The sequence below is a fragment of the Lepidochelys kempii genome, chromosome 1 (genome assembly GCF_965140285.1).
Source record: "Lepidochelys kempii isolate rLepKem1 chromosome 1, rLepKem1.hap1, whole genome shotgun sequence".
Classification (NCBI taxonomy): Eukaryota; Metazoa; Chordata; order Testudines; family Cheloniidae; genus Lepidochelys; species Lepidochelys kempii.
Genome location: NC_136380.1, coordinates 202,850,430 through 202,877,521, shown reverse-complemented (window position 1 = coordinate 202,877,521; position 27,092 = coordinate 202,850,430). Strand labels below are relative to the sequence as shown.

Below are 27,092 nucleotides of genomic sequence, written 5' to 3'. Positions count from 1 at the left end.
TACCGTTGCCTTTCAATGGGACTTAGGCTCCTAAGGGACTTATGGGCTTTTAAAAATTTCCACTTTTATCCTCATTAAAGATATAGGTGAAGGGGCCCATCGTTCTGAGAAAGTGCAATCAAGTGATGTACTAATGCATCTCACTCCCATCCTGCAGCACCCCCTGCTATTCCCATCCTGGGCTCCTGACACAGCTCCTGACACATCTCATTTCTGACCCGCTGCTCCACTGCTATTCCAGGCCAGGGCTTCCCCTTCTGAAAGAGTAGCGGCACTCGCTATACCGGAGGGAAACTGCAGGCAGGTTGAGTGAAGAGTGTGTTCTTGGTTGGGCACTTAATTAAGTCTCTGTCACTGATAGCTGATTAGCATCCTCCAATCGTTCTGGATCAAAATCAGAGCCAGTTTTCTGGCTGGACTGAAAAGGGAAATTGATGAGTTCGCAACTGACCCAAAAGAGAGAAAGGAATTGATAGTCTGCTTCCACAGAGAGCTCATCATTCCTGCTGCCTGCCTGTTCTGTGAGCAAGATCCTGACTCAAGCTATCGAGGTGCTTGGCAGCTCTGTAAACAACAGCCAGGTTGAGATTATGCAAGGTAGCAGCAGTCCATCCTGTGGAGCCACAGAGATAGTGACTCAGGCTGTGGCAGCAGGGGAACATGCTGCATCTAAAGGAAAGCAGAACTGATGCTCTGTTCCCTGAATGGGGTGTCTGCTGTGAGGAGGCTGATGGGTTCTCACTGCCTTTCCCCTATCTGGTGGGGTTAGGGGAAGAGATCCTGCCTATGCACATCCAAGGTCACTCAGATAGGTCCTGGTCTGAAATCTGATCTACACACAAAAGTTGTACCACTTTAACTATACCAGTATGGTGAAAGCAGTACAACCCTTAGTGCAGGCCCAGTTATATTGGTATAAAGGCGGTCATACCGGGATAGTAATTCTCATACAGGAGGGGTAATAATCTGTATCTTCATGTTGATATAACTGCATCTACACTAGGGGTTGGGCTGGTGTAATTATTCTTTGGTAAAGAAATCACACCCCTAACCAAAATAGTTATACTGGTACAAATTCTGTGCGTAGACCAGGCCTGGCTCTGTCAGTGAGAGGCACTGGGGTGACGTTTTGCAGAGCACTGACTTCTGGCTGGGGAACGGAATTCCCCGGCATGTTACTATCAGTGTGTATCACATGTGCCAGGCTACTGGTTGGTTCCTAGAATAAGGACCTCACAACACTGGCCGCCACGTTCGCTCAGCCTTGCCAACCCCAAATGCTCAAAAATCATGAGATCGTTTTTAAAATCATGAGATTATATAAAAATAATAGACTGGTTGTTCTTTTTATTTTCTTTCTGCTTTTTGAGTCTTCCGGGGTCACTGAGGTCACATTTTAAAGCTTTCTCAACAGCCATGAGAGCTGGAATCTTACTTTTTCTTTAAGAATGAAGGCTGAAATCATCACATATCCACTTGAGGCCAGGAGCTGGGGCTTCAAGGAAGACCATAATTATCATGAGACTCATGACTTGCTGAGAGTGTAAATTAAGCACATGCTTAAGTGCTTTGCTGATTCAAGGCCTTGAGGACAGTTAATGACAGTGTCAGTGATAGAATACTCAGCCCTTTAAAAAGGCTGTGTCTTAATGAAGGTGTATTCAACTTCAACTGCATGCAGCACCTTCTGCTGGGCAAGTCTGGGATTACAGTAACTGCAAATTGCCCATAGCCAGCAACTCTGCATTAATCTCTTTGACACTTACCTCCTGCTGGGAGGGACTGGGACTGGAGTTGCACCAGCACTTTGCACCAGCACTCTTACCCCGTTCCTTACAGTGACTCCTCCTGGCAGAGACTGAGGCTGGAGTAGCTCTGAGTTTCCTACAGCCAACCTGCTACAGCCTGAGCGTTTCCTACAGCGCCTTCTGCTGGGAGAGGTTAGGACTAGAATGTTATGCAGCATGTTCACAGCTCTCTCTACATGAGTATATAATGGAATAAAAACCAAGGATGAATGCAAACTAAGCTGGTTCATTCTTGCCACTGTTCCCAGTTAACTGTTGCTGTAGTTGAGTCCATGCTTACTAGGGTGACCAGATAGCAAATGTGAAAAGTCGAGGTGGGGTGGGGGGGATAATAGGTGCCTATATAAGAAAAAAAACCTCAAATATCAGGACTGTCCCTATAAAATCAGGACATCTGGTCACCCTAATGCTTACCAGGCAGGGAAGGGCTGAGCAGAACGGGAAGACAAGACAAAACAAACTTAGTGTGATGTGCTCTGGGGTTTTCTTCACAGGGCCTCCCGGACCATTGTATCTAACAACCACATTCTCCGTTCAGGATCACACTTCGCAACAGACTGGAGAATTTATCTGGCCCATTTGGTGCACGTGACCAGGAGTCGGTGTTGTTTTGCATTGAATAAGTAGCATTTGATTCCATTTTCTTTTCTGTCTTGTCATGTTACTCTTGAAGTAGAGGGCAGCAGGGGAAGTTGTTAGCTAAATCCTGCAGATGCACATGATTACAGAAAGCTCCTCACTGCTTGCAGTAGCACGGTTCTTATGAGAAAGCAAGCTTTGTGTGGACATTTCAGCCACGGCAGGCTTTGATGCTGTCCAAAGAAGGCAGATGGCATTTCTGATAAGAATGCAGTAGGCTGGATTTAAAATCTTTAATTTTACCTTCTGCACCTATTTATTTTCTGCAGGGAGCTGAGTTTTGTCGTGTTCCACAGAGGTAGTGTTATAATGGGGTAATCAAAGGGTTAATGGGGTAAAGGGGAACATGGGACATAGGAGTGACATTGCCCTATCTCTACAAAGCCCTTTGAGATCAGTGGATGGAAAATGTCAGCTAAGGCCACAAGAATTTTTCTTATAACTGAAGCAAGACATGTGGTTGCACGGTAAACCAACACAGTGTATTTCATTTAAAACAGACAGGTCCCATTTGAAGTCAGTGAGAGTTTTGCCAGTGTAAGAACTGCAGGATTTTGGCTCATTTATTTTATTTATTTAGATTTAAAATAATGAAAGGACCTTATTCAAGGCTCTAGGCATCCTATCACGTCACTGATCATACAGTAAAATCCCAGCAGCATCAAATAATCATTTCAACAGAAACTCAGCCACCAGCCAGCCACCTGCAAAGACTTCTTTCTTATTCTCCATTGTTGTGGGACATGTACCCTCTTCCCTCTTCAAAAAACCCTATAAATTTATGCTGAATAGTGGCCCCTATAGGCAGTAGAAAAAACTGCTTCAGCCACCCTCTTTGTAGTCCAAAGCCACAATTGCTTAGCCTCACTGTTCACATACAGGAGAGGAAGCACTCACAGATACAGTCCCCAAAATGGCTCCACCTTGCCCCTCCCACAGTCATATAGTTTAAGGCCAAAAGGGAACGCCCAGATCTTGTCATCTGACTTCCTGTATATCACAGGCCACCAACACCACCCCCCTGCCCTCCCCCGCCCCCCGCAACAATGAGACCCAAGCGTTACAGCCCACAGGAGACTAGACTATTATGTGCCACGGGCAGAGAATTGGAGGGACTGAGGTGCACCAATGTTCAAGCCCCCCACAGGCAAATCATTAAGTGAGATATATCCAGATAATCTTAGCAAGTGACCTGCACCCACATGCTGCAGAGGAAGGTGAATTCCCCCACCCCCACCCTGGCAAGGTCCCTACCAATCTGGCTTAGGGGGAAATTCCTCCTGTCTCCACATAGGGCGATCGGTTAGACCCTGCACATGTGAGCAAGAACCAGCCAGCCAAGCCCCTGAGAGAGAGAATGCTCGGTGCCACCTCAGAGCCCTGCCCCACCCTGCCCAGCTTCCCAGCTCTAGCTATGGCCATCTTCCAGGAAATGGGAGGAGAGCACTTTACTGCTGTTCTCACTGTGGCTGATGATGAATTGGGTCTTGATAGCCTGTCACTGGTTTCCATCCAAATAACCCTTCTCGACAGCGCGCCCGTCTGTTTGCAGGAGGGTGGGGAAGGGGATCTGGGGACAAGAGCTGTGGGAGTGACAGAAACAACGTAAACTGGTACAAATGTTTCAACAACATGCTGGGAAATGAATACGCTGCATGCAGTCCTCTCTACGGGAAGAGAGGCAGAGTGGAGAAATGCTGAGGAACAATGATAGGGCTGGAGTGAGGAGAAAGAGAAGGGTTGGGGGAAGGGAATGCAACCTATGTGATTATAATTCACCATCTGAGGAGACTCCCAGTGATTCATAGCTAGACCGCAGGGATCCATCAGCTTCTGATCAGACCCTTATGCTCTGTTCAGCGGGAGAGGGGGCTGTGTCTGCCAGTCTGAGGCCACAGCAGCGTCACAGCCCCTTGTGAGATCTTTTAAGGCCTACATATCCTTTCATAATTAGAGGAAGGCCCAGACTGGAATGCCTCAAACATTGAGAGGTTCAGATAAAATGGGAGCCCAATCTGAACCCCACCCTTATGCTGGGTTTAAATGAAACTCTGATTGAGGGGGGCTTGCAAAATCACCTCTGGTTTGCCAGTTGTCTGTTAATTACATAGATGAGTGGTGGAGGGAAGAAGAGCAGCAGCAGGAGCTGCTGCTGCCACAGAATTAATTCCAAATCCAGCTGGGATTTGTGATACAGGGGTTCTCAAACACTCTCTCTCCTCTGCGTGCTGTAAAAATTATACCCCACCCCCACTTGCCTTGCTGGTGCTGAAAACCAGAAGTAATAAGATGAAATAGAAATGGGTGAGCACCAGGGAGCCACAGAAGGAAACAAAAGACTCAGTTTTGTGGGGATCCCCAGAAATGAAAGTGCTCAAACAGGAAGCAAGGTGAGAAATAAACTGACATAGGATTGAAAAGCAGCTCTCATTTGGAGGAACAATCTGGATTTTCAAGGGACTGTCCCACATCATTCTTGTGAGTAGTAGATCACTACTCACAAGAATGATGTAATTCAGGCAGAGACATGGTGAACTCATGAATTGTTTCGGACAGGGGCATGCTGTTGTCTATTTTGTTCAGTTTATTCGGGTTCTTGTGCTGCCCTCTTGAGCACTTGGCTGGGTTATGCTGGGATGGCCATGTGATATGGGCTGGAGCATACTGGCGTGGTGATGTGACTTCATCACCTGGGAATTCAGTAACAGTGTCATGATAGGACATTGTGACACTTTTTCCCCCCCTGAGCAACAGATCCTGAAATATGGGGACCTTAATCTCATGACTGTTAATTACAAATTTTGCTTTCTTAATGAGCACCATATTATGGAACTGGTACAGACAGTGCAGATAAATATCTGAAGTAAATAACTAATGAGCACATCATCCTCTTGAAACAGGGAGGTGGGCGGCATTCAGGCCTTCTGTGTTAGATGAGTGTGAGCAAGAGCTAGCTTTAGAAATACACTGTGTTTACCACATACAGTGGCATGCACATTCAGTATAGTTTCCCTAAAATACCCTTACTGCAGGCGTTTAACTTAGATGATAACATTCTGCACTTACTGTATGGACGACAGTCCTAACTGAAGGTCTCAAAGCACTTTACAAACACTTATGAATATATTGCCACTTCCTACGAAGTCATTCTCCTCATTTTACAAATGGGAAACTGAGGCACGGAGAGGAGAAAGGACAATCTGTGTAACCTATAAAGTTCTAACTCCTGCTCCTTTTCTCTAATCTCTAGGCTAGTTACTGCATGGATATTAAATACCATGTAAGTACTGAAATTACATCTGTGGCAGGTTAAAAATTGATCCAATAGCTAAGTATCTTATTATATGCCTGCCAGCCTCCAGTGAATTTGCTTGTACGTGGTCTAGGTGGCTTAGATGATTGGTTGTAGGATATAGAGACATTCTCTTCTAGGTCTTTGGTTTAAATTTGATTTAAGGTTGGTAGTAAACAAAAGTCGTTGCCATCTAATGGCTCTGTGATTGCCTACATGATGATGGGGAAGAAACAGTTTCCAAGGAACTGCCACCAGTATTGATTGACAGCATGAGCAGTGGCCAAGGATTGAATGGGCCAGTTGCAGCCCAACTTTACAGCCCTGTGGCGAGCTTCAGGTCATTATTGACATGTGCTCTGGGGTTGTGTAGAGGATTCATTTTCCAAGGCTGCCCAACCAAGAACATTTTGAGAAAGAAAAACCAAAAAGGATGTATTGCAAATAATCAGTGTGACGGGTTGGACTCCCCCCCACCCCTTTCTAGGATGTCACCAGATGTGCTGGGGTCCCACTGAGCCTGCCTGTCCCACCAGCCTGGTCCCCCCGACTCTGTGCTGGAGTGTCAGGCTCTCAAGCCCCTGTCCAGCACATGCACAGGTAGGGACACACCTAGCTGTAGAATCACACATAGTCTGTGATCGGCTCTGTGTGGGAGGGCTCAGCTAGGGGAATGCCCAGCTCTCCTGAGCACACACCCTCTCGAGTGTAAACGCAAAATGATATTGTTTTGCACTGTATAGAGATCTACATAGCGTAAGCTCATAAAAATCGCCCCCTCCCTCAATGTGGAGGGAGATATGCACAGCTCTTTGCCCCCCCTGCCCCTTTGTTGCTTCAGATGCTTTCAGCAGTCTTCCTTCTTGGGCGGGGAGGCAATGGAGAAGAGCCCTGATTGACTCACTTCCCAGCCTTAAGTAGGATTTACATACAGTGGGAATCCTTTGTTTCCAGTGGAAAAATACCAGCCTTGTCCAAGGTGGTACTCCATACCAGGTGACATCATCACATGATCCTGCAGTGTCAAAGCAACATCAAAGGAAGCTTCTCAGGAAAGTGGGAGATAAAGTTCTATTGTCCTTCTTAAATGGCCCATTGAGGCTGATTGCCTACTGTGTCGTGGGCGTTCCCCCAAGTACACATACAGCTGTAATTGTTACATAGTCAATATTCCTAACTTCAGATACAGAAATGATACATGAATACAAATTCGATAATCACATTCAGCAAATCATAACCTTTCTAATGATACTTTACATGACCCATCCTGCATAAAATATATCTTAGTTATGCCATATTCATATTTTCACAATATTTCTGTGAAGAATATGGGGCATAGCATCACAGTCAGTATGTGTTAAATGAAGGGGACATTAATGTTTTTAATAAATCTAATCAGAAACCTTCAATTGTAATTGTGATAATGCCCATTGATTAACAGACATTAACAGTAGTTTAATATCTAATGGATGCCACACAGCAATTGCTGTTCAAATATTAGTTAATATGCCAGTTAATATTCTATTAGTATTGAATTAACACTTCTGACACTCTGAGCATCGTCACATAAATCCTTATTAATGTGTACTCAATAAGGCTGGATGATCCATACAGCAGATAGATAGGTGCATGTGTATGCATGCACCAGGATACCTAACCTACTTTGATATATGTTCTGAGAGAACCAGGACTTGGAATTTCCACATTGGTACATGGATTTTCTCTGACAGTTTTAGGGGAACAGGTACACCAGAGAGAGTAGCTCAAATCCATTTCACTTACTCATCCCATTTCTCTCTCTCTCTTTTTTCTTAAATTTTGTTAGCACTGTCCATTACAGGGGAGCCTGCAAGGTTATTAGAACCAAGCAAGTGACCTGCCTTGACCACTGTGCTCCACTGATGATCTGACCCCTGGGTGTCACCAGTGCAGGATATGCTGTGACATACAAATTTTAATTTCCCAGGGGCAGCATTTCTTATGGCAGCTGGCAAGTTTGTTCTGTTCTTCCTTAACACATGGCTGGACCTAGCTGTCTAGCTGCCCTTGCTTGGCTGAAGACGTTTGTCTTCAGTGACAGGTAAAAGCCACGGTGCATTCTGTGCTCACCTGGGACCAAGCCTGTACTCCCCTGGAATGGATTTGTGGAACATACTCACTCCTCCCTCACTGCTGCTCAGTCTTCTGTCACTAGTCTGGGGTGTCACCTTGTGGTGGAATGGCTGCTGTGGCAATTAAAGGGCAGTATACATATCCTTCCAGTGGTAGCAAGCCTTGGAAGATAAAGCTAAACATTGGGGTAGGGCTGAACATCCTACACTGGTGAAAAAGTTAAGAGGCATTAGGGAAGCAAGGATGGCCTCATGGTTAAAGCTTATCCCTGGAAGTTAGGAGACTTGGGTTTTACTCCTGGCTTGGCTACTGATCAGCAGTTTGATGCTGGGGAAGTCACCTAGGGCCAGATTTTGGGGAAAGGACTTTCGTGCTGTGATGCTGAGTGTCACAGAACCAAACTTGGAAGAACCTAGAAAATCACATGGACAACACTGTAATCCACAAAGCTGAGTTAGGTGCATAGGGTCCTTATACAGTGGGGGGAGAGAGAGGCCTAAAAATATAATCCACAAAAGCCAGTGTGCTAGGTGGGGAGCTGCCTAAGCTAGCTAATGGGAGATGTCGACTAGAAGAGTTTGTTGTAGGTCCCGCCCCCTCAAGGAGATAGGTACATATGTCCCGGTTGCAGGAGCACCTGTCTGTGCTATCGATCCCTGAACAGGAACCAGCCGCCTGCAGTCAGGTGTCTTAAGCACCTAAACTGGTTCTTGCGGGAATGAGTTAGGTGCCTGCCTTGCTCCACACAAGATGACCGATGGTGATGCTGGTGCCCACCTCATAATTTGTATCTCAGTAGGTAGAGCCCACAACTGGGATGTGGGAGACCCAGGATTAATCCCCCCCTCTCTGCCACAGGGGGAGAAAGGATTTGTACAAGGGTGTCCCACCTCTCAGAGCTCTGGGATATTCATATGTAGAGCTCCCTCAGTCTCTCCTGTTGAAGCTGTTTCCCTGTGGATAATTAATGAAAGAGCGACTGGAGGGTGGGTGCCCCAGTCGCCAGGCTACAGAGTCAGTTTCTCTCTCACTCCATGGCCCAGTGACTATTTAAGCCTCTGACCATGTTTATGGGATTAAGGCCTGCACGCGATTTCGGCAGCTGAATGCCTGTCTTCCTTCAGTTCATGAATTGTTCTGAGGTCCAGACACCTAGAGGGAGGCAACAGTGTGCATGTCCCAGGATCTAAAATTTAGGCACCCAGGGAATTTTAACAGTGCAAAGTTAGGCTCTAAGTGAGTTTAGGTGCCTACACAGTTAAGCAGCAGCCAAGTGGGAGTTTCAGAATCACAGTGGTGCCAGGCACAGGAACGTAGGTATCTAACTCTGGAGTTTAGGTGCCTACATTTCTTTGTGGGTCGCACCCGTGGTGCCTACAGATGCAGCTAGGAACAGTGGGATTTTCAAAAGCACCTAAGTGACGTAGGCACCTAACTCCCATTGTCTTCAATGTCAGCATTCACCTACACAGGTGCTTTTGAAAATCCCATTAGGTGCCCATCTGCAGCTTTAGGCACCAAATTAGGCAACTCTGGCCCTTAGCCTCTCTGTGGTAATAATACTGATTTATTGCACCACTGGATAGGAAGGCGACTTTCATGAATGTGAGTGCAGCATTTTGAGATCCTCGGGTGAAAGGCATTAGAGATGGGCAGAGGGTCACCAATAGTGTGATGTGTTACCAGCTCTCAGTCTCAGCGCCTTCCTCAGATGGTTGCTTTCTGGTCCTGTTACTAGAATTACAGTCTGAGGTGGCACCATTCGTTGACATTGCGTGCTTCGAAGCTGCCTGATCCACTGCCCAGATTGCTAAACGCAAGTGACGCCAGAGTGATTCCTCTCCCTGGCCCTCTTTCTTAGTGAAGAGGCAGATTTTAAAAGAAAAACAATTCCAGCTGAAAACTCACCTCAGGGGAAACGTGCATCCGAACAGAAGAACCAGCTCGGACTTGGGCGAGTGAAGCCTCGCTGGCCTCTCTTAGCTGGAAATCAGTTACACAGGCTGGAGTCTTTGGGCTGCACCCTCCAGGCAAATGTTAGTCAAGCTCCTAGCTTAACCAGTAGCATGCTATCGCCACACAGCATGACATTCCTACTGCCTGGAACTGACCCTAGAATAACTCACAAAGCTTCTGTGGGCATGTTTGCTAGGGAGGAGTGCTGGATATGGGTGGAGTCACATAGCTGTGAACGGCCGCCTCAGCATAATCTGAATGAACCGCGTTCAAGTGGAGGAACTTGGAAAATGTCTGATCCTTCCTAAGAGGCTGTTTGAAAACCTACTGTCAAATATTTGTCTTATCATTCGGCAACAATCTTCAGCCTCTCTCTTTCTCTCTTCAGTACAACATTTGTGTGAATAGTGCTGATGAGAAGTGCTGGCCTCTTTGAATTCCCACAGACAGGGGTGGAGCCGTGACAGGTGGTGGTGTGACAGCCTCGGAGATTGAACTCCTTTATATGTCTACAGAACGGGCACAGCCTGGGTAGCTTCAGGGCAAGCGTCCACCCATTGCTTCATCCATGTGTGTCTTAGCCCCATAGTCACGGGAACTAGGAGTGTGGGGGGTGTACAGCACCTCCCAGTTTTTGTGCGGGGTCCCGGCCCCGTGCCCCTACTGGACCCATGCCTGGGGCTCCACTCCCAGACTTGAGCTATCAGAGTGCCTCCATTCCCTACCACTATATAGAGGTTTCCTGTTAAATTCGGAGATAGTGGAACCTACAAGATGACTTATACAGGGTCTAGATGAGGGGCCTCGGCTGTCCTTTCACTATTCGTTGTGCTTTAAGAACTTTATTTTCAACATATATGGAAAGTTGAAGTGTCCTACAGCTATAAACCTGCTCCCTCTAACATGCAAGTTGACCGGTGATTTTGGAAAGAGGACTTTTCCTCTCAAAAGCTGAAGTGGCAGCTCAGTCCAGGATCCGCATGTGGGGCCCCGGCTGCAGGACTCGCAGCCAAGGCTCTGTTCCTGGCCCCGCACCTAGGGTATTGGCTGCCACCAGCCCCGCACTCAGGGCTCTGTTCCTAGCCCCGCACCTGAGGTACCGACTATAAGACCCGCACCTGGGGTTCTGCTCCCACCCCCAGCTGTGGTCTCAGCCTCAGCACCCTAACCCCTGTCTGCTTCCCCCCCCCAGGCCTGGAGCCAGCTGTAGGGGATGGGGGGGCATGGACAGGGATAAGGGGGGTGCAAGGCAAAAAGTTTGGGGACCACTGGCTTTCAGCACCCTCACTGGAACGATTTTTACAGCACCACTGCTCAGCTCTGCCCTGGAGGGGATCCCTGTGAGGAAAGAGAGGGGAGTTCAGTCCCTAGATCCCATTCAGTCTCAGCTGAGACTGATCATCAGTACATGCTCTCCATCTGTTTCTTTCATATGGTCAGAGGGTTGAGATGGGTATTTGTACAGAGCCAGTGCCTCAGCTAAAGCTGGGTTTGACTGTGATGGCTCATCTACCATCGATAAAATAATGAAATCATTGTGATGTAGCTGCAAGGGCTGTCAATCCGTCCTCTCTCCTGCAGACCCCTGCTGCTATTGGCAGCTGGGACTAGGGCCATGACAGGTGGTGAGCCAATACTGTCGTGCCTCTGTGTACCATACCCACCTGCCCTCCACCCTCCCCTCACTTGCTCACCTGCCACCTGGCATTATAAGGACACACAGCAATTGTCATGGGGGGTGACAGTGATGTCCCTGCAGGCTTTCTCTATCATTGGTATAGCACACATGCACACATCCATGGCATATATATCTGCATGAGGGGGACATCTAGTTTTCCACAAAGCCTTTTCCGTCAGGGCGGTGTAAGGGAGCAGGTGGAATATAACCCTGGGGGCACAAAAGTTGGGGGATGGAGGAGGTAGATCACATGATGCAGTAGCTGTTCTCTGCACAACAAACCCAATTCTCAGTTCTGACCTCTCACCACTCCCAGGCTGAAAGGGGACTGGGAATATTGAGTCTGTTGTATACTCAGTCTTTGTGGGGGGGCGGCACGTGAAGAAGAGCTCAACAGTCTTCAGCTCCGTCTGCCCTATACCACTGATAGGATCAAAGGGAAGCTGGAGGCCAGGATGCAAGCCCTAGAGGTCCTCAGAATGCCCCTTTGGGTGTGAAAAGCCCCGACGAAAGGAGAGAGATAGCAGGGCCCAGGCAACTCATGCCTCCTCACATCTCCTTTGTGCTGTGATCATTTCATATTTATAAAGCACTTTAGTAATGTGGCTGATGTAATAAGTGGTGGTGATGCTGATGCTGTGCGACTGTTGGCAGGCCTGGATCATGTTGCAGAATCCCATGGAATGCCAGAAAGAGGAAGGAGCCAAAGTGGAGTCTTAGCTGATACCCCAATCTCTGTTCTCACCCTCAACAGGTGTTATGTAGAAGACAGAAGCTCCAAAGTGGCCTGGTTAAACCGTTCTGGCATCATTTTTGCTGGACAGGACAAGTGGTCCCTGGACCCTCGGGTAGAACTGGAGAAACGAACCCCTCTGGAATACAGCCTCCGGATCCAGAAAGTGGACGTCTATGATGAGGGGTCCTATACATGCTCAGTGCAGACACAGCATCACCCCAGGACTTCCCAGGTTTATTTGATTGTGCAAGGTAAGAAACAAGAACAGGGAGCGGGCAAAGAGTGGAGGTGAGGGTCATTTCTTTCTGGGGAATCTGTGTTGTAAATGGCTGGAGGAGAGCGTACAGACACCAGTGACCCAGTAAACTGTGGAACAAGCAATATAGGCTGTGTGTGGGCAATTCCTTTAGTTCACACCACATCTCTAGTGTCATCTTCCACTGTGATACCCTTGACCTAACACTGCCTTGCTTACAAAGGCTTGACACAGCAGAGAATGTTGATGACACTAGAGCTGTTCCACTGTATTCTAGGGCTGGCCCTGGCTGTACTGACACCTAGGCAAATACTTCTGTTTTTATACCTCTCGCCAGAGAGACAGCATACTAGCTGCCTCATCTCTTCTCCGCCTCTTCCCCAGGTCATCTTCATCACTTTGCCTTCCCCTTTCCATTCCTCACTCTGCATAGGGGTGGAAAATTTGTGTTTTGACTAATACCTTGTACTTTGGGTATTCACCCTTAGAGGGCTGTGGCTAAATGTCTTCTCCTGATAGTAGACACAACTTCCAGAGTCACAGCCCCTGTGAAACACGGTGTCTGATGTGACTGCCAATCCAGTTGAAGGCCACCTGTTTCTCAGCTACCAGTCTACTAATTCTCCACGTAAGGGTCACTGAGAATCAGAACCCAGGTGGTCCAAATCGGTATTACGCATACATACAATCCCTCTTAAATATATATAAAGTGGGGCATGGCTTAATTACATACTACAGACATGTTCAGATTTTGCATTATCTTTCACTCAGCAGTTGGCTATTTCTTCAAATTTACTAGTAACCCAAAAGGCTGTAGATTTTATTTTGAGATTCAAAACAAGATGTTTCTGAAAGCTCCAGCCTCTCTTTCTGTGGTGGTGGCACCTGGCAGATGCAGTGCTAATGAGGACATAGAACATATACCTGCAGTGTACGGTTTGTATGTGTATTCAGAGATGATATTCTACAGGTGAATTGTGTGAGTCAAATAGCTTGTGACATGTGCAGGCATACACACACACACACACACACACACACACACACTGTGGTTTTCAAGACTTTTGTGACTGTTTATTGGACGACAGTGTGTACAAAGTGCAAGTTGCAAAGCCAAGATGTAGCCTGGCTCATCACTGTCTATAACTGCTAGGGTAGGGCAAAACTAACGAGCTGTAGTTTTTTTTTTATTGCTGGTGAAATCAAATAACGAGCAATTTCCATTTACCCATCAAGAAAAATACAGGCACAAATGAATTTTAGAGCCAGGAACGTGTATTTTTAATGTTGATCAGGCAGATTAGAGATGGGCGCACAGAATAAAGTTGAGATCCAGAACTCTGTTTCCCCTTGAATTTGTCTGTGCTGTTTGTGAATTGTTCCAATGCCACCTAAATGCATGATTCAGGCCCAGTGCAAGTTGACAATGCAGCCAGGCATATTTATTATTAGCAACTCTTGCAGTTTGATAATAAGTCTCATGATGCGTGTTACATACTGTGGTGCAATCGAGGTCATTGAGGTGTTGTGTCACCATCAGCCGTGTAACCCTGGGTGCCTTAAATGCTCTGCTGCTGTGGCTCACAGCCCAGACATCAATAGCCAGCAGACAAGCATGCCGTGTCCTGAGTATCTGTGTGCTTTGCAGCTCTGGTTCAGCATTCTGATTCCAGCAGCCTGCTCGTTACACCCCAGCCACACTCTGGCCTCCACCAGCCTTGGTTACACTTGGCAAGATGACCCCAACAATCTCCAGTCCTGAATTTTCCCAAAACCATGTGCTCTGTAGTGTCCAGCCCTTTCCTGGACCATTCAGGGGGACAAAAGGGTTTGTTTGCTTCTTTAAAAAGAGAAAATGCACAGCTTATCACTTCAACTGGAGTTAGCTATCACCTGAATTCACACACAGCACTGGGTTGGTTTTGATTAAAAGTAAAACAAGTTGTTTGATTAACAAAAGGAGATAGGATTTTAAGTGAGTCCAGGTATGAAGGATAGAGTTGGAAATGGTTACAAGAAAATCAGAGTGAAAAATGCTTTATATAGGCTAAGACTTAACAAAATTATAGTCTTGGTTCAAAGTAAAATTCTTACCACGCTACCTTCTAGCAAGATAGATGATCACCCCATTGGTCGGGATCTCCCACAAAGTCCAAAGTACTCGGTTCCTTTGTCTTCATAGGAGAAAGAGAAGTGAGTGTCATCAGCCCATTTGAAACAGTTTGCACTGTCTCAGATCAGCTGCACTTTGTATTTGTTATTAAAGACATTTCTGTTGACATGGAAGGCACATCGTAAAGAGAAGTTACCTCTTAGAGACAGTGTGCAGTGTAGTTGTAGCCGTGTCAGTCCCAGGATATTAGCGAGATAAGGTGAGTGAGGTAATAGCTTTTATTGGATCAATTTCTCTCTCACACCAACAGAAGCTGGTCCAATAAAAGATATTACCTCACTCACCTTGTCTCAGAGATTGTGGCTGCACAGTTCCAAATGTCCTCTTGGATTGTTGCTGTTTTAGGGCCATATCCTATAATCCTCACTCTGACATTATGTTAATGGAGACATTTCCATAATCCTTATTTGTTCCCCCAGGCTTGCATACATACAGACATTACATTCATTAGCAGGAATAAAACTTAAGACCATTAGCCCTAAAAATGCAAGCCTCTGTGACTTGAGGTACACAAGAACATATGTACCTCGTGTTCATACTGGGGCAGACCAATAGTCCATCTAGCCCCGTATCCTGTCTTCTGACAGACGCCCGTTCCAGGTGCTCCAGAGAGAATGAACAGAATAGGCAATTATTGAGTGATCCATTCTATTGTCCATTCCCAGCATCTGGCAAACAGAGGTTACAGAAACCCAGAGCATGGTGTTGCATCCCTGCCCATCCTGGCTAATAGCTATTTGATGGACCTATCTTTCATGAACTTATCTAGTTCTTTTATGAACCCTGTTTTAATTTTGGTCTTCACAACCTCCCCTGCCAGCCAGTTCCCCAGGTTGACTGTGTGTTGTGTGAAGAACTACTTCCTCTTTTTTTTTGTTTTAAACCTATTGTCTATTAATTTCATTGGTTGAACCCAAGTTCTTGTGTTATATGAAGGAGTAAATAACATTTCCTTATTTACTTTCTCCACATCAGTGAAGATTTTATAGACCTCTTATCATATCCCCTCTTAACTCACTTTTTCAAGCTGAAAAGTCCATCTTTTTAATCTCTCCCTAATTATTTTGGTTGCCCTTCTCTGTACCTTTTCCATTTCTAATACTGTGTGTGTATATATATATTGCAACAGGGTGACCGAACTGCACACAATATTCAAAGTGTGGGCATACACTGGATTTATATAGAGGCATTATGATATTTTCTATTTTATTATCTATCCTTTTCCTAATGGTTCAAAACATTCTCTTAGCCTTTTTGACTGCCACTGCACATTGAGTGGATGTTTTCAGAGAACTATCCTCAATAACTCCAAGATCTTTCTTGAGTGATAACAGCTAATTTAGCCCCCACCATTTTATACATATAGTTGAGATGATGTTTTCCAATGTGCATTACTTTGCATTTATCAGTACTGAATTTCAACTGCCAATTTGTTGCCCACTCACCTAGTTTTATGATTGTCCTTTGTAACTCTTTGCAGATTGCTTTGGACTTAACTATATTGAGTAGTTTTGTATCATCTGCAAACTTTGTAACCTCACTGTTTACCCCCTTTACCAGATAATTTATGAATATGTGGATCAGCACTGGTCCCAGTACAGATCCTTGGAGGCACTGCTATTTACCTCTCTCCATTCTGAAAACTGATCATTTATTCCCACTCTTTGTTTTCAATTTTTGTGACCCATAAGAGGACCTTCCCTCTTATCCCACGACAGTTTACTTTGTTTAAGAGCCTTTGATGAGGGACCTTACAACATTTTCCTGAAAGTCCAAGTACACTATATCCACTGGATTACCCTTGTCCACGTATTTGTTGATCCCCCTCAAAGAATTTGAATAGATTAGTGAGGCATGATTTCCCTTTACAAAAGCCGTGTTGTCTCTTCTCCAACAAATCATGTTCACCTATGTGTCTGATAATTCTGTTCTTTACTATAGTTTCAACCAATTTGCCTGGTACTGAAGTTAGGCTTTACAAGTCTGTAATTTCTGGGAGCGCCTCTGGAGCCTTTTTACAAAAATTTGCATCACATTAGCCATCCTCCTCATCTGGTATAAAAGCTGATTTAAATGATAGATTACATACCACAGTTAGTATTTCTGCAATTTCATATTTGAGTTCCTTCCAAACTCTTGGTGAATACCAGCTGGTCCTCGTGATTTATTACTGTATAATTTATTTAATTCATTACTGTTTAATAATTCCTTCAGCTCTGAATGATAGCTGGTTGTTGTAATTGTTGGCACCAGCCTTTAGAGAAAGACATGATCACAGAGAACCAACACATAGCAGTTGCAGGCCAGATCCTACAGTTCTTATTCATGAAAACTCTGATTGGCTTTAGTGTGTGAAAATTACTGTCAGATGTACCCTTTTGCCATTATGCATTGCTTAGACCATATGGAACTTATTACTTTTAGAATCCAGAGTGATCCTTCATTGTTTCAGTGTGGAATGAAGACGTATTTGTTTTCACTGGATTTTAACCAGTTTAAATTTATTAATAATTCGACTTGGTGGATTAGCTGTTTCCCCCTTAAATTAAGTGCGTTTGTGCTGGTGAACGGTGAATCACTGAAAGCACCAGAGTGTGAAATCCTTTAGTTATCCACAGAACACACAGTAGCAGGGCTGGCCACCCCATGTGTACACATCGCTCTGCCAATGGACTTCAACCTTGACCCAGAGGGACCTGCCTCTAAGGGGGAAAGTGGAATGCTGCTGAGTCTAGTGATAGGAGGGCATTTAGGGCCAATTGTGATGGTGATTTATGTGCTGTGAACACTTCACCAACAGCCATTCCAACAGACCTTCGAAACAGCCATCAGATAGTAACAACATCTGAGTGCTACTGACCTCAGACTCAAACTAGTGTTCTAGAGTCTGGCTCCATTTCACATCACTAATCCCATAGCCATCTGGACCCTTTTTGCACTTTTCTCTTTAATCTTATTGTAAAGCACCTTGAGCTGCTCCTTCAAACAGGATGCTGTGAAAGTTCAAATATTTGTTGCTGTAACAGGACACCTTGAGGATAAAGCTTGATTGGTCTGTGATGTCCTCCAGTGTGGGAGTTCTGATCTCAGTTTACTTGTGTCATCCCTGACTGAGTGCATTGCAGGGCAGGGGGATGGCGATGGCAGAGCAGTTTGAAGAGGCTTAATGGTCCATTTTCTTCACTAACCAAAAAATAAGGATTCATGATCACAGGCATCACCTTCTAGACAGCCATCTACTCCCAATTTTGTGGGCTCAGACTTTGCTCTTGATTTTGGAGGGAGTTTTCTGAGCATTAAAGCAGGGAAACTCTTACATCAGATTTCAGAGTAACAGCAGTGTTAGTCTGTATTTGCAAAAAGAAAAGGAGTACTTGTGGCACCTTAGAGACTAACTAATTTATTTGAGCATAAGCTTTTGTGAGCTACAGCATCCGATGAAGTGAGCTGTAGCTCACGAAAGCTTATGCTCAAATAAATTGGTTAGTCTCTAAGGTGCCACAAGTACTCCTTTTCTTCTTACATCAGAGAGTCTTCATTAGGTAAGAACTAGCGCAAATAACTCTTTCTTGACACAGACTCCAGAGGGATAGTGACAAAGGATTTGGTGACAGATGCAAAGAGTGAAGTTACCATGGGAGGTTCAGTTTTCTGAAATGGAGAGAGAGAGAAGATCATTTTACTAGGGGGGACTGGGAAGAGACAGGATCAGCATACTGGGAGGGACGGGAATGCACAGAATTAATTTGCACTGAGACTGAGCTAGGGACACAGGTAGGGTGACCAGATGTCCCATTTTTATAGGGACAGTCCCGTTTTTTGGGACTTTTTTTTATATAGGCGCCTATTACCCCGCACCTCCTGCCCTGTTTTTTTACAATTGCTATCTGGTCACCCTAGACACAGGATCAGTATGAAGGGGGAGGAGTAGAACTGAAAAGAAAGAGGATCATTCCAGAATCAGGAGCTCAGGGTTTTTGCTGCACAGTTGTTGATATTTCACTAGACTGTAAGTTTCCACAGACAAATTAGTCTAGAATTCCAAACACACAGTAGTAGTGAGGGTAGTCTTCCCAGTTTTTGCTTTGTGGTTTTATTTTTGCCTAAGCTCAGAAATGGCAGGAAGTTGCACCTGGTATTTCACAATTTGCCAGGGAAGGTCCCTGGCGCTCCACATATAACATTTGTATTGCCTCCCCACAGCACCCTACTGCCTCCCCACTTTTGCTTCCCTAACTATGGGCTTGACTGACTGCACTGGCTGGTCTGTTACCAGGCAGTGTAGGTTTGGGGTCTGTGATGTGTGTTGGATCATGGCATTTCTTGATATGCAGATCACCACAGGGCGTTCTCTTGGAGATATTTCAGTGCCTCTTTTACAGATGCAGGCTGACAGAAATATGACATTGGGGTCCTGGTCAATGACTACAGCTCCTAGGTGCTGCAGTGATGCAAATAATAATAATGATTGAGGCCTCTTTTTAAAATGGTTATTATATGTTTGGAAAAATCCACATAAAATATGTGAAACATTTCCCAGGGATCCTTGAGTGTTATTAGCCAGATCCTAAGCTGCTGTAAATCAGCATGACTCCATCGATTTCAGTAGAGATACTCCAGTTCATAGTCAGTGCTTACAATTCTGTATCTGAACCCCACAACCACTGGACGTCAATTAATGATTGTCTCATATTGTTTCCTGTTTCTATCCCATCTGTCTCCCTGTCTCCACCTGTTGTCTTTTGTCTTATATCTGGGGCAGGGACTGTCTTTCTGTCCTGTGTTTGTGTAGCACCTTGTGCAACGGAGTTCTGGCCTACGCACTACGATCACAGATATATCAAATAACAATAATGAGGCCAAAGTCTGCTCCGGTTTTCACATGCTGAAATATCAGTGATGATATGGGCACATCAAAAATATGCAGACCTGTTGCATGCATTGAGACCTGGGTTCTTGGTACAGTTAGGGTGACCAGACAGAAAATGTGAAAAATTGGGACTGGCCTATATAGGAAAAAGACCCAAAAATCGGGACTGTCCCTATAAAATTGGGACATCTGGTCATCCTAGGTACAGTTATGCTACTCAAGGAATACGCTCCTCTTCACTGCCCAAACTAATCTTTTATGCAGCATTCCTTTGTGCTATTCAACAGTTGCAGGCTCCCAGTCCCGGCGCCAAGCGGTGGGTGGCTGCCTGTCAATGGTGGGGGAGTGATTTGTGTGCCCTTTAGGATTCTTTGGGGATAAATGCTTGTATAAATGCAAATGATTATTGTAATCACTATTAGTAGTTTGTCTATGATGACTCAGCAGCTTGAAAACCTGGAAACGAACAATAATTAAAAAATCTAAAACCTTTTGAAGAAATCTTTTCTACTTCAAAAAAATGAGAAAAGATACAAAGCATGCTCCACTAGAAACCTGTGAGTCAACCTGCTTTTTCACTAGCAATACAGATGAATGCTAAGGCTAATCACACTCCAAATCTTTAGGTGTCAGATCAACCTTTCCACACCATTATTTTGCTTTCAGTTTTCTTCCTTGTATTTAAAGAAAATACTGTCGGGTCAAATTTGGCCAAGTTTCAGTTTTGTTTGAATAAGATTTTAATAAATCCAAATGAAATGTTTCCACACACACACACATATATATGTATATAAACACATCAATATAGATATATTCCACTGGTGCCTGAGGACTCAATCCTGAAAACCCTCCATGCAGAAGACTCATGTCGGTGTTGCTTGTAGTTCCAAGCCCATAGAGTCCACTGGATCAGGGCCAAAGTTTCTGGCCTGCAATGGTGCTGTCTATCTACATTGTAGTCTTCTGCTAGAATATGACAACCTGGGGTGAAATCCTGGCCCCACTGAAGTCAATGGGAGTTTTGCCATTGACTTCAGTAGAGACAGGATTTCACTTCTAAAACTAAAAGCAGTTAGAAACTGACTGCAAAGTAAATCAAAACCATGGGCTGTTCTTACCATCACAGCCAAAAACCACCCCCTTCAATCCCAACCCCATAAATATAAAAAAGTATATTTTAGTTTTAAAAATTCTTTCCATTTTAATGTTTTGAGGTGGAATTAGGGACAGAAATTAGCTCTTTTGGAAAATATAGTACTTTTAATCTGGCAATATCTCTTTAAATGTAGGCTGAAGACTGGGAAAAATGGTGTCTGTGTCCTACTTTTGCGCTGTATGCATGGTATATGCTGGAACAGAAGAACGGCTATACTGTGATAGACAGACGATCCATCTAGCCCACTATCCTGCTATCCTGTCTTCTGACAATGGCCAATGCCAGATGCGTCAAAGGGAAGGACCAGAACAGGGCAAGTTATCAAGTGATCCATCCCCTGTCATCCAGTCCCAGCATCTGTCAGTCAGAGGCATAGAAAAACCCAGAGCATGCAGTTGTATTCCTGACCATCTTGGCCATTGAGGGACCTATCCTATCGAGTGTTTTGTTTTGTTTTTTAAATCCAGATTTAGTTTCGGTCTTCACAACATCCCCTGACAACAAGTTCCACAGGTTGACTGTGCTTTGTGTGAAGAAGTACTTCCTTTTGTTTGTTTTAAAAATGTTGCCTATTAATTTCATTGGGGGACCCTTGATTCTTGTGTTATGAAAAGGGGTAAATAACACTTCCTTATTCACTTTCTCCACACCAGTCATGATTTTATAGACCTCTATCATATCCCCCCCCCGACTTAGTTGCCTCTTTTCCAAACTGACCAGTCCCAGTTTTTTAAATCTCTCCTCATGTAGAAGCTGTTCCATACCCCAATCATTTTGATGCCCTTCTCTGTACCTTTTCCATTTCATATCTGTCTATCTATCTGTATTGCAATGGGATGACCAGACCTGCACACAGTATTCAAGCTGTGAGCATACCCTGGATTTATATAGTGTCATTATGATATTTTCTGTCTTATTATCTGTCCCTTTCCTAATGGTGCCTAACATGAATGGTGCATATAGGAGGCTGGGGCAGGTTCAGCCTCCCCAGAAAAGACTGGCCACTCGTGAGGGCAAATGCCGCAAATGTGGCACAGATCACCTCCCTTTGGAGGCAAGCCAGCCTGCTGCCTTTGGAGTGCCGGAAACAAAGCTCCCTAGAAGTGGGGGGGGCACCGGCACCCAGACTGTGGCCCTGTCCATGCTCTTCCCCAAGATCTCACCCTGCTCAGCCTCTTCTCCTGAGGGCCCACCCTCACTCTGCCTCTTCCCCTGAGGTTCCCCATGCCTGCTGCTTGCTCCTCTCCTCCACAGGCAGGCCTTGGGGGAAGTGGCAGACAGGAGTGAGCGGCCAGAGGGCTTGGGAGGGCCTCGGGGGAAGAGGCAGAAAGGAGGGGGTAGGCGCGGGGAGGACCTCAGGGGAAGAGGTAGAGAGGCGCAAACAGCAGGTGGGTGGGGGTTGGAGGAAGAGGGGGGTCTTGGGGGAGAAGGCAGAGCAGGGGCAGGTGGAGCAAGGGCGGGGCCTCAGGGGAAGAGGTAGGGAGGGGCCACGATCCAGGCACTGGTGGCCCCTCCTCACTTCTAGGGAGCTTCCAGTGCTCATGTGTAAGCTTCCCCAAATGGAAGACTCATGCGCCACCTATGGTTCCTAACATTCTGTTCGCTTTTTTGGCTGCCACTGCACATTGAGCCAATGTTTTCAGAGAACTATCCACGGTGGCTCCAAGATCTTTCTTGAATGGTAACACCAAATTTAGACCCATCATTTTGTATGTATAATTGGGATTATGTTTTCCAGTGTGCATTACTTTGCATTTATCATCACTGAATTTCAACTGCCATTTTGTTGCCAGTCACCTAGTTTTATGATATACCTTTGTAACTCTTCACAGTCTGCTTTGGACTTAACTATCCTGAGTAATTTTGTATCACCTGCAAACTTTGCCACCTCACTGTTTACCCTTGTCAAGTTTCCTTCCCCACTCTGAACTCTAGGGTACAGATGTGGGGACCTGCATGAAAACCTCCTAAGCTTATTTTCTCCAGCTTAGGTTAAAACTTCCCCAAGGTACAAACTATTTTCCTTTTTCCCTTGGACTTTATTGCTGCCAACACCAAGTGTCTAACAGATATATAACAGGGAAAGAGCCCGCTTGGAAACGTCTTTTCCCCAAAAATCCTCCCCAAACCCTACACCCCCTTTCCTGGGGAAGGTTTGATAATAATCCTCACCAATTTGCATAGGTGAACACAGACCCAAACCCTTGGATCTTAAGAACAATGAAAAAGCAATCAGGTTCTTAAAAGAAGAATTTTAATAGAAGAAAAAGTAAAAGAATCACCTCTGTAAAATCAGGATGGTAAATACCTTACGGGGTAATTAGATTCAAAACATAGAGAATCCCTCTAGGCAAAACCTTTAGTTACAAAAAGACACTAAACCAGGAATATACATTCCATTCAGCACAGCTATTTTCTCAGCCATTTAAACAAAACGGAATCTAACGCATATCTAGCTAGATTACTTACTACGTTCTAAGACTCCATTCCTGTTCTGTTCCCAGCAAAAGCATCACACAGACAGAGAGAACCTTTGTTTCTCCCCCCCTCCAGCTTTGAAAGTATCTTGTCTCCTCATCGGTCATTTTGGTCAGGTGCCAGCAAGGTTATCCTAGCTTCTTAACCCTTTACAGGTGAAAGGGTTTTTCCTCTGGCCAGGAGGGATTTTAAAGGTGTTTACCCTTCCCTTTATATTTATGACAACCCCATTACCAGATTATTTATGAATATGTTGAACAACACTGGTCCCAGTACAGATCCCTGGGGGACACTGCTATTTACCTCTCTCCATTGTGAAAACTGGCCATTTATTCTGACCCTTTATTTCCTATCTTTTAGCCAGTTACTGATCCATGAGAGGACCTTCCCTCTTATCTCATGACAGCTTACTTTGCATACGAGCTTTTGGCGAGGGACCTTGTGAAAGGCTTTTTGAAAGTCCAAGTACACTGTACCCAATGGATTACCCTTATCCACATGTTTGCTGACCCCCCTCAAAGAATTCTAGTAGATTAGTGAGGCATGATTTCCCTTTACAAAAGCTGTGTTGACTCTTCCCCAACACATTGTGTTAATTGTTTACAGCCCCCAGGTGTCACCGTTTATGATTCTAACCAGTTTGGGACCCACTGGTCCTAATTCTCCCCCCAGAATCTTGTGCTTTCCCCACATGCCTTTCTGTATCCACCTGTTGCCTCTCATTTCAGATTTAGATTGTAAAATAATTGAGGCAGGGACCATCTTTTTGTTATGTATGTGTACAGTGCCTTCAGATGCTACCATCATCATAATAATAATATACTAATGCTAATAATAATAATAATGAATAAAACATAGTATTTAATAATAGGTTTGGGCATTTTCTTGTTGGGATACCCTCTTTTTCTTTATCTCAGAAGTATCATAAGTGCTCACAGATTAGCAGTACTTCTGGACCTACTAGTATTTTGAGGGAATAATGATTTTTGTCATATTTCCTATATAGTTTCTAAAATGTCAGTGGTGAATTGCTGGGGGGGAAATGACCTCCAAAATAACAGAATAACAGCTTAGCTTAATAAAGTCTGAGATTTCTAGTTAGGAGAAAAAATAACTCACCAAATGTACACAGAACAAAATAGATATAAAAGAAGCAGATATGTAGACAAAGGGCTTCCATTTATTGAGTGTTGTGACAGGGAACACTTGCCCAAAACAAAACCAAGGCTTTTGAAGTATGTTTTTTTTAACATTAGGTTAAAAATTTACATCTTTTATAGAAGATGGGGAAAGTGGCATGGATTAAAGGCACAAAAGCAGCAGCTGGATTGTACCCGAGAAGGAAACAAAGGAAGAGTTTGGTATTCTGGAAAATGCAAAAACCAGAATTGCTAATAATAGTAGCCACGTGATCAGATTATCAGAACTCAAGCTATCAGCAATAAAATTTAAGATAAATGGAATGTAACTCTGTTTTATAAGTTTCATCGAAGTATGAAAAACTGAAAATAGTTTTTTTTTAACAAAAAAGGCAGATGAGGAATGTTTGCTGAAGGACTCTGTGGAAGATTTAGACACGGATTATGTAGATTATGTGCTTTCTAAACCCTTAATTGAAGGGCCAGGCTCCTGAGCCTTTAACACAGGTTTCACTTACAAGGTATTGCTGATATCACAGTCCTACCAGTTCCCCAGTCATCCACGGAATATTCCAGGAATAAACAGGTTAGAACAAACTTTAGTTTCTAATGTAAAAACACAAGCAAGGAGAAAAAAGAAAAGTCTTTTAAAAAAACAGGCTTTTTTGACATACCATAGAAAAGGTTTCTGCCTTTTGTAGGTTGCCATTAATATTTAAAGGAGAAAAATTAGGAGGTTAAGAAAGGAGAAGCCCTTTTGCATGATCCAAGATCTGGATTTTGGAGACACGTTTTAGTTTAATTGAAATAATCTTGTAAATGGCATTCAAGAGGGAGATTGGCCTATAATGAACAGGGTGATCTGCAGGTTTGCCAGGCTTTAGGAGTGCAATAATCTTGGCTTCTCTCCACACAATTTCACCGGTCTCCAGGATGTTGGTGAAAAGCTGCATCATCCATTTCCATGTCAGTGGATCCAGGTTATACAGGAACTTGGGATAGATACCATCTTTTCCTGCTGCTTTTCCCAGTTTCTTGGCTGCATTGATCTCCTTACTTGTGAACGGTCCAGACAATTGGGAAGATGGAGCGCATGTGGACATCACTATAAGGTGGATAGAAAGCTGGCTAGATTGTCGGGCTCAGCGGGTAGTGATCAATGGCTCCGTGTCTAGTTGGCAGCCAGTATCAAGCAGAGTGCCCCGGGGGTCGGTCTTGGGACTGGTTTTGTTCAACATCTTTATCAATGACCTGGATTATGGGATTAATTGCACCCTCAGCAAGTTCGCAGATGACACTAAACTGGGGGGAGAGGTAGATATGCTGGAGGGTAAGGATAGGGTTCAGAGTGACCTAGACAAATTAGAGGATTGGGCTAAAAGAAATCTGATGAGGTTCAACAAGGACAAGTGCAGAGTCCTGCACTTAGGAAGGAAGAATCCCATGCACCGCTACAGGCTGGGGACCGACTGGCTAAGCAGCAGTTCTTCAGAAAAGGACCTGGGGTTTACAGTGGACAAGAAGCTGGATATGAGCCAATAGTGTGCCATCATTGCCAAGAAGGCCAATGGCATATTGGACTGTATTAGTAGGAGCATTGCCAGCAGATCGAGGGAAGTGATTATTCCCCTCTATTCAGCACTGGTGAGGCCACACCTGGAGTACTGCATCCAGTTGTGGTCCCCCCCCCACTTCATTACAGAAGGAATGCGGACAAATTGGAGAGAGTCAAGCTGAGGGCAACGAAAATGATAAAGTGGCTGGGGCACATGACTTACAAGGAGAGGCTGAGGGAACTGGGCTTATTTAGTCTGCAGAAGAGAAGAGTGAGGGAGGATTTGATAGCAGCCTTCAACTACCTGAAGGGGGGTTCCAAAGAGGATGGAGCTCGGCTGTTCTCAGTGGTGGCAGATGACAGAACAAGAAGCAATGGTCTCAAGTTACAGTCGGGGACATCTAGGTTGGATATTAGGAAAACCTATTTCACTAGGAGGGTGATGAAGCACTGGAAGAGGTTACCTAGGGAGGTGGTGGAATCTCCATCCTTAGAGGTTTTTAAGGCCCAGCTGGACAAAGCCTTGGCTGGGATGATTTAGTTGGTGGCAGAGCCAGGGGTTGAGCAGTGAGCACCCCCCGAGCACATTGGACCTCATCTACTGTTCCAAACAAGCACACTGTTAATGACCCAACAAGCTGTCCCCGCGCTGGTTTCAGTGGACCACCCTAAACCACATCTGAACAAGCCATGGAAGATGTGGCCACTTGATGGACAAGTAGAAAACCAAAGACTCCCTTTAGTGTGACTGCGGTGAGAACATCCAAACCATCAAACACACCATGACACACAGTGCCCCAAGTATTGATTCAAAGGTGAATTGGATGACATCCACAACATCACAGAGGAGGCATTGAAATGGCTTATGGACCTACAACTGCATCTATGGAATGTTGCTCTGCAGATGCCATACACATGCGAGAGAGAGATTTAATTGAAATGACCCAGATTTATTGTCTGTGTGGGGAAGAAGGCTTTTGGCAAACTATTCTCTTTTTTTTTTTTTTTTGTTCTGCACTCTCCCTGTCAGCACTATGCAGAAAGTATGTTAGCCTTTATTGAAGCAGGGAAACAATACGTTTGAATTCATGGAGACAGAGGTCTCATGCTGCAGTGATTTTAACATAAGGGTCTTTTGGGTGATCTTGGTTCAGATAGTTCCCGGGTTACAAAACAAATGAGTTTGTTTTCACTAGAATAGCTGGGGGTGCTGTGAGACTGAATGTACATTGGTGTAGCTGTGTGTG

At 44.8% G+C, this 27,092-nt stretch overlaps 1 protein-coding gene across 4 annotated transcripts in view; it reads left to right on the top strand.

Moving 5' to 3' along the window:
• LSAMP (limbic system associated membrane protein) overlaps window positions 1-27,092 on the top strand; it is a 1,352,562-nt gene that overhangs the window by 1,089,374 nt on the left and 236,096 nt on the right. For all 4 annotated transcript variants that reach the window (XM_073308901.2, XM_078848314.1, XM_073308909.2 and 1 more), the window contains one exon: window positions 12,240-12,472. In XM_073308901.2, coding sequence (XP_073165002.1) covers window positions 12,240-12,472 — 233 coding nt within the window. The remainder of the gene's footprint in view (window positions 1-12,239; window positions 12,473-27,092) is intronic.